The 12,325-nt window shown below is 44.5% G+C and overlaps 1 protein-coding gene across 7 annotated transcripts in view; it reads left to right on the forward strand.

Moving 5' to 3' along the window:
* The first annotated feature begins 1,829 nt into the window (after positions 1-1,829).
* Positions 1,830-12,325, forward strand: part of DZIP1 (DAZ interacting zinc finger protein 1) — a 47,980-nt gene continuing 37,484 nt past the window's right edge. For 6 of the 7 annotated variants that reach the window (XM_064493019.1, XM_064493020.1, XM_064493022.1 and 3 more), the window contains exons 1-6: positions 1,830-2,108; positions 2,797-2,894; positions 3,242-3,455; positions 4,187-4,429; positions 4,528-5,085; positions 9,816-9,900. In XM_064493019.1, the coding sequence (XP_064349089.1) occupies positions 4,394-4,429; positions 4,528-5,085; positions 9,816-9,900 (679 nt within the window). In that variant the 5' untranslated portion in view covers positions 1,830-2,108; positions 2,797-2,894; positions 3,242-3,455; positions 4,187-4,393. The remainder of the gene's footprint in view (positions 2,109-2,796; positions 2,895-3,241; positions 3,456-4,186; positions 4,430-4,527; positions 5,086-9,815; positions 9,901-12,325) is intronic. The other variant, XM_064493025.1, reaches the window with a different exon arrangement.

Raw genomic sequence — 12,325 nt, forward strand, 5'->3', positions numbered from 1 at the left:
CTAACTATACAAAATGTTCAATATTCACCAATATTTCTATTTTTCTTTTTTAGGATCATTTCTGTCTTGCAAAAACACATATTTATTTGAGCATTTACTATGTGCTCAATGTACTAGAACACATGAGGTTCTCATAGCCTGATGGAGGAGAGAGATACCTAAATCATTTTTAAATTTTAATCATTTAATTATCACACCCTGTCCCCCACTCAGCTGTGAAAACTGGTATGAGGTTTGAAAGGATCAAAAATGTGTAATTGCTGCTATGCCGTGCCAAAGTCAACGGGTTCATCTTATTTCTTCCAATTCTGCATATGTGGAGTAGTACACTGACAGTGGAGGATGGGGACTACCATAACTTAAATGGTGTATTATCAAGCAATGTTAATTTAAAAAAAAAAAAAAAAGAACAGAAATACAAAACAGAAACAGACTCATAGACATAGAATACAAACTTGTGGCTGCCAAGGGGGAGAGGGGTGGGAAGGGACAGACTGGGAGTTCGAAATTTGTAGATACTGACAGGCGTACGTAGAATACATAAACAAGATTACACTGTATAGCACAGGGAAATATATATAAGATCTTGTGGTAGCTCACAGCAAAAAACAAAGCGACAATGAATATACGTATGTTCATATATAACTGAAAAATAGTGCTCTACACTGGAAATTGACACAACATTGTAAAATGACTGTAACTCAATAAAAAATGTAAAAAAAGTAATGTTAATTAAGCAATCATCCTGCGCGCGCGCACACACACACACACACACACACACACCCCATAGAGGTCTATAGAGTATAGATCTTGCAAAGCAATGGACTTACCTACCTTACATTGCCTCAAATTTCTACCTAGAAATTGTTACTATGTAACTTCAGAGGATTTTTATGGGACCTTAGATTCTTTTTCAAATTTAAGCATTAAATTAGAATTAGATAAATTTTTAAAACCCCACCAAAAGCAAGGAATTCAAGATAAAGACTTAATGAGCTATTACTACATTTGAAGACTTGTGCTAAATAAAGTTAACTCAGTTAAGGAGAAATACAAGGAAAGGCGTTTTACAGTAACATATTATCATCCAACAAAAATTCTGTAGTTATTCCTTTGTAATTGAAGAACAATTTTGCTACAGTAGACACCAAGATTTTGCAAACGATGCACTTAAATTCCTCAATCTGGGTCAACCTCATGGTTGTAGAAATGGCATGTGCATACTTCCTGGATTACTCATTTAAAAATATGGAATTTTGCCCCATTGTTAGACCACGTGTTCCAATTCTAGGTTAAAAAATATTCACCTTACTCCTGACCCAGACTCCTCTCCCTCACCACCAAACATTTTACCATCAGAGATTCGTGCCTTTCGTCCTAAAATGGGCGTAACCAAAAGACACAGGAAACCTAGGTGTGTTTATATCTTTGTGTGCTTCAACACATCATCTTTAATTCTGCTTTCCATGTCACTCAAGTGCAGGGCTACATTAGATAGCCTCTTCAAGGTCTCTTGCATCTGTAGACTTCTGCAATTAAAACGCATCTCTTCTTAGGATTCACATAAAGTCCCTGCCCTTATGGGGCAGCTAGCTGAGGGTTAGGCCAATCGTAGGGTTGGAGAGAATCTGTCTTCCCATTGAAAAGCCTTCCAGGGGCGAGCATCCCACGCCAGCAACAAAGCGCGCCCCGGCACCACGTGTCTGCACCAACAGCGGGATTGGCTGAATGCGTTTTAGCGCTGCAGTCTAGACGCGTACGGTCCCGCCCAGCTGCCAGAGGAGCTGGGACGCCGAGAGAAGAGGCAGGAGGCGGATCGCGGAGGGGAGGGGGGCGGGAGGGGGGTGGGGGAATCCCGAGGCGCCCGCGGCCTGGAATCTGGGACCGCCCGGAGCGGCGCCAGGCGGCTCTCCTCGTCACAACTTGCCCAAAACGGACAGGCCTCATCCTGTGCCCTGGAAGAAGGAGCTGGCCCGCCGCTTCCCGCTCGACTGTTCCTCGGCCTCCACGGGCCCTCCTGCGCCAGCAGCGCCCCTGGGATCTGCGTCCCCAGCCTCGCCCCCGTCCGCCTGCAGCGCCCGGCGCCCGCCCAGGAGCGCGCAGCTGGGGTGAGACGAGGCCTGGGATGCGCCAGGCGCCCCGGGGGAGCGCGAGGCATCTCGGTTCCCCCGAAGCCGAGCTCTTTCTTCTTCCCTCGCTGCGAGCCGTGGCGCTGCAGACCCCGCTGGCTTGGTTGCCGCAGCCCCCAATGGAGCCTTGCCTTCTAAGGGGCGGCGCAGAGGCCCTACTGGAGCCCGCGTTTCCCGGCCTTTGTCTTTGCGGTTTGGCGGGTTGGCCCTGCTGTGCGCTCGGGGCCGGAGGCGCTGCGCCGGGCTGGCTGCACTTCGGGGGGATGGCGGGGGGTAGGGGTGTGTGGAGAGAACGGGGAAGTGTGACCCCTTCTTTCCTGTTCCGGCCATCTTGCGACTGAGAGTCAGCCGACGGGCTAGGGTGGCCAGCAGCGCAGCGCTGGCGACCGGAGTGGTGGCGGCGAAAGGAGATGGGCGTCCTGGGCCCCGCACGCCTCCTCCCCCGAATGCAGTGGGGGCGCGCGGATAGCCGCCCCGCTTCAGGTCCAAAGGATTGGACCCATAGCCTGGGTGAACTCCGCTAACAGGCCAGAGGCACAGAAAATATAAGGAACAAGGGCTGGGAGCCGACATTTACTTAACTAAGCGCCTAATTCATTCGATGATTCTTTATCCACGTGTTCTTCAGATTAATTCCTAACGCCTCTCTCTGCCTGACCCATGCTAGATGCCGGGGATATAACCGTGAGCAAGAGAAACCACGGCTCTTGTTCCCGCTGATCCTGCAGCCCAGTGGATGGAGTCCACAGTACATAGACCTGCCAGGTCGGTATCCTGATGCCCTTTAAACAAACAGGGAAACTGAGGCCTAAAGCTGACGTGAGTTGTTCTAGGTCAGGCAAAAAGTAAATGGACGAATCAGACTTTGAATCTAGAAGCTGTAAGTCTTTCATGCCGGCTTCAGTGAATTGTAATAGCTCTTTTCCAAAATCCCATTCCAAATTATTTGTATGTGTGGTTTCGTGAAGTCTTACGAAGCATATGTTTAATTTTCGGATGCTTTCATATAGGCTTATTTCTAGTTCTCTAAAGGCTAGAAATAATTGATATTACAACTTTGCTTCCAGTTACTCTGAATTGTATTTTCCTTTCTTCTGATCTTTGGCTGTTAGGAAAGACAAAATTTTTCCTGATGATTGGTCCAAGCAAGGACTCCCCGGTGGACTGAGGAATGTCTGGCTTTTCCTCTGTTCATCCATCTCTGTGGTAGCTACAAGCAGCCCCCAGAAGACCTCAAGAATGAGAGGCCTGAGGTCTACAAGTTGCTGCTAGAAATATTTTAGCCTCTCCAGAAAACAGAATGCAGCTGCCACACAAGTTTATAAGGTAAATACGGGGCCACTGTAAAACCTGATGGTAAAGCTGATGTAGGGGGAACTTGATTGTTTTTATCTTCTCATTTTGAGAATGTATCCTTTTGGAAAGACACGTAAAGTTTTTTTATATTTGGGGAAGTTCTTTGGTTTGTACTTCTATCAGAATATTATATTTAGGCGGCCAACCCATAGAAAACAAAAGACTCCATTTAAAAAAGTATCTTGGATGTAAGAAATTTAGGAAACCTGCCATCAAATACAATTAACTACACTATAAATTTAATTTTTAAAACAACTTAATATATTGAGGTATAATATACAACATGACCGTTAATTTTCAGTGTACCATTCAGTGAATTTTCACAAATGTATATGCCCGGGGAATCAACAGCACAATCAAAATGGAGAACATTTTTTTAAAATTATACCCCGGAAGTGTCTTCCTGCCCTTTTGCAGCCAGTTCCCCCTTCATCCCATTTAATTTTGCATAGATTTGTTGCTTAACGTATTCTGAGTTGTGTGTGAAAGATGAGAAAGAATAGATATTTCTAATCTCAAAACCTAAGGCGAGGATCAGAGGTGAGCAGCTAGGATGTGGCTCCCCACGCCTTAGGGACATGGAGTATCCGGCCCAAAGGCCGGGGTGGGGGTGCTGGTGGTGCCCCGGGAAGCCGGCTCTCAGGACAGGTGGACGGTGTGTCCACTCGGGCTCTCCCACGAGGTCTTTTCTGGTCCCGCAGGGCCCTGGGCGCACGCTGACTGGGCGCTGGCGGGCGCGCCCTTTGCTCCGGGTTCCTGCCCCGGGCGCTGCCATAGCAACGGCCTGGACGCCCAGACTTTAGGCCGCCGCCTCCCGGGACCCGGTCTTCTCCCGCTTCCAGAGGAGTGGGGCGGCGGCGGCCCGGGAGGCGGCCCGGGCCGGGTAGACGGGACCGTCCCCTCCTCCGATGCCAGCAGAGGCGGCGGATTTGCTTCCAAGCATGGTAAGAGGCCGGAGGCCGGGGATTCTGGGCTGGGAGTGGCAGGGGCTCCACGGGATTCTTAGCTCCCCCTTTCACTCTGGTTGGTCTCCATCCAACAGCCCTTTCAGAAGCACGTGTACTACCCGCTCGCCAGCGGCCTGGAGGGTCCCTATGCCTCTGCAGCCGCCCCCGCAGGCGGGGCCGCCATGGCCTGTGCCCCGCCCAGCGCGGCTTCGGGCCCCCTGCCTTTCTTCCAGTTCCGACCGCGTCTGGAGAGCGTGGACTGGCGGCGGCTGAGCGCCATCGACGTGGATAAGGTGGCGGGCGCCGTGGACGTGCTCACGCTGCAGGAGAACATCGTGAACATCACCTTCTGCAAGCTGGAGGACGAGAAGTGCCCGCACTGCCAGTCGGGGGTGGACCCGGTGCTGCTGAAGCTCATCCGCCTGGCGCAGCTCACCATCGAGTACCTGCTGCATTCGCAGGAGTTCCTCACCTCGCAGCTGCACAATCTGGAGGAGCGGCTGCTCCTGAGCCTGGCCGACTGCGAGCAGAGTAAGCAGCTCCTCTCCAAGCAGGCGGGACAGATCAAGTTACTCAAGGAAGAGTGTAAACGCAGGAAAAAGATGATCTCGACCCAGCAGCTGATGATGGAGGCCAAAGCCAGCTATTACCAGGTGGGAAACTGCCTTGTGATTATCCAATAAAATCCTCAGTTCCTACTGTCTGGGATATTGAGAGTTCTTTCCCTATATCACGGTTTTGTTTTTTGTTTTTGTTTCTGTTTAAGATTTGTACTGTAAATCAGAAAAAACAGCGTATTTAAGCAAAACAGTAATTTTAACCAACAGGTGACACGGTTCATTACCTTCTGTAGACTACCATAGGATTAATAATTAAACAGTAACACTGTCCGCAGTGCTTTACTGAAGTCGTCTAAATGCTGGTTGTTTAAAAGCTGTTTCCTTCTAATCAATGTAATGAAAAATAAATCAGGTAAAATTTGCTGCTGGGGTCGGCCCCCAAATGGTCTGGAATGCTTAAATTTGTGATTTTTTTCCTCATTTTTAAATTTCAAAATATTTTCAGATTTACAGAAAAATTGTAGGAGTACAGAGACCATATATGTACCCTCAACCAGACTCACCGGTTATTAACATTTGCCACTTTTGCTTTATTTCCTCTGTCTTTATATACATAACTATTATTTTTGAACCATTTGACAGAGTAGGAGACTCCTAAATATTTCAATGTGTATACTTCCTAAGAACAAGAGTACTTGCTAATATAACAATGGTATTTTATTGATTTATTTTAGATTTTTTTAAACTTTTTTTTATTGAGTTATAGTCATTTTACGTTATGTCAAAAACAATGGTATTTTAAAATAAAAAGTTTTGCCTTTTTGTTCTTAATCTCCAACTATTATGTGGTAGACATTGAACCTAAGATAAATATTATAATTTTTTAGTGTAACAGAAATCAGCATATATATCTTTATCAATGAGGTGAAGGTAGCACAGAAAGTTTGATAAAGATATTGAAGTAAACAATAGACTAACAAGATTGATTTCATGCCCTTACCCTCCAGTCGTTTTGGCTAAACATGGCTTAAAAGGCCTCAGTGGACTTAGGCAATAGTGGAGCCAAAGTGGGAGTGAATGTGAAGTGAGTTACAGGGTGCAGAAAACAGTGGGGTTAATAGTGCTTAGGACTGACCCAGCAGGAGCTTTGAGACAAGTGTACTTAAAAGACGTGAACAGCTAGAAAGTCTTAAAGTTTCACCTTGGGTAGACAACCTTTGCGGGTGATCATCAAATGATACTTTATGTCGATAAGTGCCTATTTGTTTCATAAATGCTATTTAAAAACTAAATATAAATAGTACTGAGATGGCTCTTTATAAATGTATTCATTGTAAAATGGATAGAATGGGTTCTGTTTATACATTAAAAAAAGTTTATCTGGCTTTGGTATTAATTAGTGAAATGTTAAAACCTGTAACATAAAAATTTTATGTTTATAAACTTTTTTTCATTCTTTTGGTTATCATAGAAATAGCTGTTAGTTAATAAAGATTTTCAAGTGTGAATGATATATAAGAATAAAAAGGTGATGGCTCACTTTTATTAAATTAGTGACACCTGCCAACTCCTGGCCACTCAGCAGACTCTGAATGTGAATGACAGTGATTGCTGTATGATGTGGCCAGATGTGACGGAGAAGAGGTAGGAATGATCAGACCACCTTTTCCTACTTAGTGTAGTACAGGTATACTTTGCCTTTTATTAAGGGGCTTGCCATTGTCTCTTTATAGAGTTCTTCAACAATGTGAATCCTTTAGGGTGACAACTCCAGAGTTAGATTACCTGGGTTTGAATCCCAGCTATTCCGTTGTACAAGTCATTTAACTTCTAAACCTCGGTTTCCTCCTCTGGAAAATGAGAATGTTAGTAGTAGCTTCCTTTGAGGGTTGCTCTGAGAATCCTGTGAGTTAATGCGTGTGTAGCATGGGGAAGGCTCAGTAAACAGCTTCAGACACGTGGATATTGATTTCTGCAGTGACTTCCGCGTAGTGATCTGTGGCTACCTGTGATCTCTCTGCATCCTCAGACCTTTTCTAGGAACTCACTGAATAGTAGAGGTATAGAAAAGGCCAGAGGTCACAGTGCTGATGCTGTAAGAATCAGTGTTTCAGGGAGGGGAAATCAAAGATAGCTGCTAAGCATAGCTGGCATGTAAGCTAGCTGAGGCTCCACAATGTCATAATCTTTGTACTTCCAGGTTCATAAGCTAGGAGTATTTGGCCTATAATAAAATTTATGGGAAGTCAATTGATTTTAAAAAGTTATTTGACTTTAGCCTGCAGTCATGAATTGTTATTTAAATAGAGACCTCCAAAGCTGGGGAAGTCTCATGGCCATGTGTAAAGGCCAGTGTGTACCAATGATCTGGCTATCAAATTATTTTTAAAAATTAAAAAATTTAAAAATGTCAGTGTATTGTAACAGGACTTTGACTCTTTCTAAGAAGGTCTTTTGTCTTCATGGCTGGAAGTCTCAGATTCTTCTCTATACTCCAGCAACACAGACAGATTTTGAAATCCCATTGCTATACCTGGTTATTAGTTCCAGAAATTTTTTTGTCAATTCTTTTGGAATTTTTACATAGACTATCATGTCATTTGCAAATAAAGGCAATTCTGTGTCTACTTTCCCAGTCTGTATATCTTTTAATTTTTTTTCTATCCTTATTGCATTAGCAAGGACTTCCAGCACAATGTTGAAAAGCAATGGTGAGAGGGGACATCCTTGCCTTGTACCTGATCTTAGTGGGGAAACTGAGTTTCTCACCATTAAGTGTGATGTTAGCTGTAGTTTTTTGCAGATCCTCTTTACCAAGTTGAGAAAATTCCTCACTCCACTGGTGTCTTTAACTCTCAGACTTATCCACTTTGAGCCTCCAGAATTTGTCAATTACAGTTCAGGTCTTACCCTGCACTGGTTCCTACAGGGGTTTTTGCTGGTGAGTCTCTGCTCTCATTAAGATATGACTCCCTGTACTCTGTCCAGGCTTGTGGCCACTGGTTTACCCTGTGTCCTCCCCTCTCTTACAGATCCAAGGAGGGTTGTTGATTTCAGTCTTTTCAGCTTTTTACTTATTGTTAGGATGGAGTGGTGATTTTCAAGCTCCTTATGTGTAGATCCAGAACCCAGAAGTCTCTCAGCTTTGTTTTGGTATTTTTTGTCATGGAAGTTTTTTATTTCGATGTAGTCAAAATGTCGGTCTTTTCTTTTTGGAGTAGGAACACCTTCTTACTTTGAGCTCATGGCTCTTCTGTATTATTCCAGTAGTTAAAAATACATGTTTTCTATTTTAAGAGATAAAAAGTTACACTTTCTGGGTTTCCTCATCCTTTCCTTTCTCCAGTGCTGTGCATGGCTCTTGAGCCATACTCACACCTGAGTCAGTGTGGGCAGCCCCTGAAGTGTTGAGAGGAAACCAAAGCAGTCATCATGGGCAGAGAAGGTATAAAAGATGCTTTAAAGATCCTCTGAAATGTAATGCTGAGAAATATGCCATAATGTTAGTTTTCTGGGAAACTAGAACCTGAAGTTTTGATGCAATTATACTGATTAAGAGTAAGGCAAACCATGAAAAGAAGAACATGTAAATACAGATGAAACGGCAAAATCCAGTCTGAGAGAAACTCTGCAGGACAAATGTTCAGTTTTTCAGCAAAAGAATTATAAAGAAAAGAGGGCTGGAGGGGCAGCTGTAGACTAAAGAGAGTTAAGAGACACAACAATGACCTTATTTGGATTCTGATTCAAAACAAACTGCAAAAAAATGTTTTCTAAGACAATGTATGGAGTATTAGAAAAAAGTAAATGGTTGTATATTTGTTGATAATTAAGGAATTTCCTCATTTTAAAAGGTGGAATAATAATACTATGATTATATTAAAAGAAAGTCCCTTTGGAGCTAGGTTCTGAAATATTGACAAATGAAATATATAATATCCAAGATATACTTCAGAGTAATCCAGAGGGGAGGATATAGATGAAACAAGTTGAATTCTTTGCTTAAAAGCTGAATGTGTTAAAGTGGAGAATAGAGATGTTGATAGGACTGATTTTTCTTTCTTTCAGTAAATTCATTTTAGGAGGCCAACTATTTCTAAGCATGTGCTCAGTGATTTATTAATGCTGGGCTGTGGGGATAAAGCTATGAATAAGAGAGACAAGTCTGTGCTCTCAGGAAGCTGACATTTTCGAACCTAGAGGGATTGGGCAGGAGACAAGAAGCAAGTAGAGTAAATAAGCCTGAAAATATTAACTGATGAGATGTACAATGATGAAAATGAGACAGTGTGATGGGACAGTGACTGGTGGGAGGATCATCTAGGAAGATTTGTTGAGGACGTGCTGCTCCGCCCCAGCGTAGAAGATGCTCCATAAATGACGTCTTGAACATCAGGAAGGAGCCAGTCATGCGAGGGTCTGGGGAGGATTCGGGCAGGGGACCAGCTAATGTAAAGAGTCTAAAGCTGGCCTGCTTGAGGCACAGGAAGAAAGCCAGCATGGCTGGAGTGTCATGAGCAAGTTGGTGGTGACAGGCAGGGAACCAGCAGTCTAGGGGGGCAGCAATCAGGGGTTCCCGAAACCACCATGATGGGCTACTTGATCCATCAAGAGGTGGTTTTCACTGCCCTGTGTTCAGTTTGGGAAGAACACCCTGGCTTTATATGTCTTTTTAGTCATGCTTTCAGTAGTACTTGCTGGAATGGTATCTCTGGGGGGAAATTTCCCAAGAGGGTAGTGCTTCAGGTACCCAAATTTTAATTCAAATTAGGTGGAAGGGCACTTGTTACAGACACTTGGATGTGTTGCTCTCTCCCTTTCAGTGCCATTTATGTGACAAGGCCTTTACGAATCAAGCTTTTCTACAAAGTCATATTCAGCGCCGCCACCCTGAGGAGTCTCACCTTGGTAAGTCTTGAGCTCCACTTCCAAGAGCTATTTACTGTCTGGTATCTTTTTTTTTCAGTGAGACATGGTCCAGTGCCTCTCTCAATCCTTTTAAAAGAAAGCATCCTAGTCTTTGTTCATTCACTAAGTAAATATTGAGCCCCTACTATGTGCCATGCACTGCATCAGGGGTTGGGGAGAGAGCTGGGAACAAAACAGACCATGTCCAGCTCTCTTATATACTAGTGGGAAGGGTGAAGGATTCACATTGACACAAATGAATGAATGATTCTTTTCAAATGGTAGCAGATGCAGTGAAGAAAATAAAGCAGTAGAAGGGGATGGAGAGTGAATCCTGGTGGTCAGCCAAGAACTCGTTAAGGAGATGTTTGATCACAGACCAGAATGATGAGGAGGTCCCAGCCTGGGGAAAATCTGGGAAATGAATATCCCAGGCAAGGGGAGCTCGCACTGTGGGGGGTGTGAGGAGGAGGGAGAACAGACAGGATGCTGCAGAGCAGAGAGAGCAAGGCAGTGGTGGGTTAGGAAAGGCATGGTCATGTGGGGCCTTAAATGACCTGGGTAGAAATGTGGGGGTTTTTTTATAAGCATAATGGGAAGCCACTGGAGGATTTTAAGGAGGGAGGGCATGAGCTAATTTGTACCCAAAATGACCCCTCCAGCTGCGGGCAGAGAACAGACTGTAGGAGCAGTGGTGGAAGCAGGTGGGGGAGTGAGGAGGCTGCATGAGTAGCCCAGGTGAGAGCAGGTGGCAGCTTGACCAGGGTGGTAGCCGGGGAGGTGGGAGAAGTAGAGATGGAGAGGATTTATTCTGGACACAGAGCCCACAGAGATGTGACTCAACATGAGAGCAAGAGATGAAGCAAAGACGATCCTGGGCTTTTGTCCTGTAGAGTTGGGTGAATGATGGTGGTGTTTACTGAGATGGGGAGCAGAAGGGGAGAAGACTGAGGGAGGAGGGAGATTGAAGAGTTTGTGTTGGCTGTGGGTGCACTGAAGCCACACATAGAGTCGCTATGGAGGTAGAGATGCTGGAGGTCTGGAAGTAAAAGCTGGGAGTGATTGGCAGAGCTAGGCCGGATGAGATCACCTGCAAAGGGAAGGGAGGGTGGCTCAGGGCCAGCCCCACACTAGGAGCTCAGGAGGAGCAGCTAAGGAGAGGGAGAAATCGCAGTGATGGGAGGTAGGAGGGAAGCTGGCAAGTGTGTTGTCATGGAAACCAAAGGGCATGTGTTTCAGGAAGAAGGCAGTGGTCAGTTATATCAAATGATCTTGAGGCACAGAGTAAGATGAAGACCTAGAATTGACCATTGTTGTCATGATGGCTGTTGGTGACCTTGACACAGCAGCTTCAGGAGATTGGTGGGGACGAAAGCTAGACTGGAGTGACCTGAGCTGAGAATCGGGTGAGGAAGTGGTCATGTGATTACAGACATTTATTTCAGTAACGTTTGCTGGGAGGGAAAGCAGAGATAGGGGGCATTACCTGGAGGGAAATGTGGGACCAAGGGAAAACTTTTGTCTCATTTGATGTGGCAGATACTAAGATGAGCTTGGGTACGGATGTGAATTAACCAGTGTATAGAGGAGAGAACTTAAGAAGCAGGAGAGGGGAGGGGCTCTATGGCTTACCAAGGAACCAGGTTTCCTACTACTTAAATGTTTTCAAAAAGCAACGATCTGTTTCTCCATGAGCAGATCAAAGCATTCTGCAGATTGCCACAGTGATCCACAGAAATTCTCATCATGATTTTAAATATTTTCAGTATCTACGTGTGTGTATTTCTAGCCTGTTACTCAGTACCTGCTTTCCTCTCCCTTTTGGACCAGTCTGTTTCCATTCCTTCCTATTCAGATAAATAGATTTATTTAGGAAACAGCTATGCTTTGTATAAACAGTATGAACAGCATAAAATTCCATTTATAAACCATGGACCTCTGGTTTAGTAGTATATTGGAGAAATTGGGAAGATTAAATATTTTAATTAATCTATCATTCTTCAGTGTGAAACTGACCTTCTTTCTCTTTTGTTTCAGTATCTTATTCTATCTCATACTCGTTTCAGAGAGTATTTCAGACTCTGAAATGAGTATTATTTCTTCAGGTCATCTTTGAGGTTCTGACTTTCTACTTTGGTTTCCATACCTTTCATGTCTACACTCACAGACACATGTATATCCATTCAGTCATGTGTACATCTGCATGTAAGTACATGTACATAAGTATTCTTCCCTTCACTTGTTGCTTCCTTTTACAACTTTTCAGTAGCTCGTTTTTGCCCCAGGGACAGGTTATGGCCCAAGTTTGTATTTTGAATTCTAGCCTCTGCTTGTCTTAGCACTGATGGGGTTCTCAGGAGAGTTCAGTGGGAGCCAGAAGGATAATGACCATAGAGATTTCAATATCGTGGTACCTGCAGTGGAA

Source organism: Camelus dromedarius, chromosome 13, assembly GCF_036321535.1.
Source record: "Camelus dromedarius isolate mCamDro1 chromosome 13, mCamDro1.pat, whole genome shotgun sequence".
In the NCBI taxonomy this organism is placed as follows: domain Eukaryota; kingdom Metazoa; phylum Chordata; class Mammalia; order Artiodactyla; family Camelidae; genus Camelus; species Camelus dromedarius.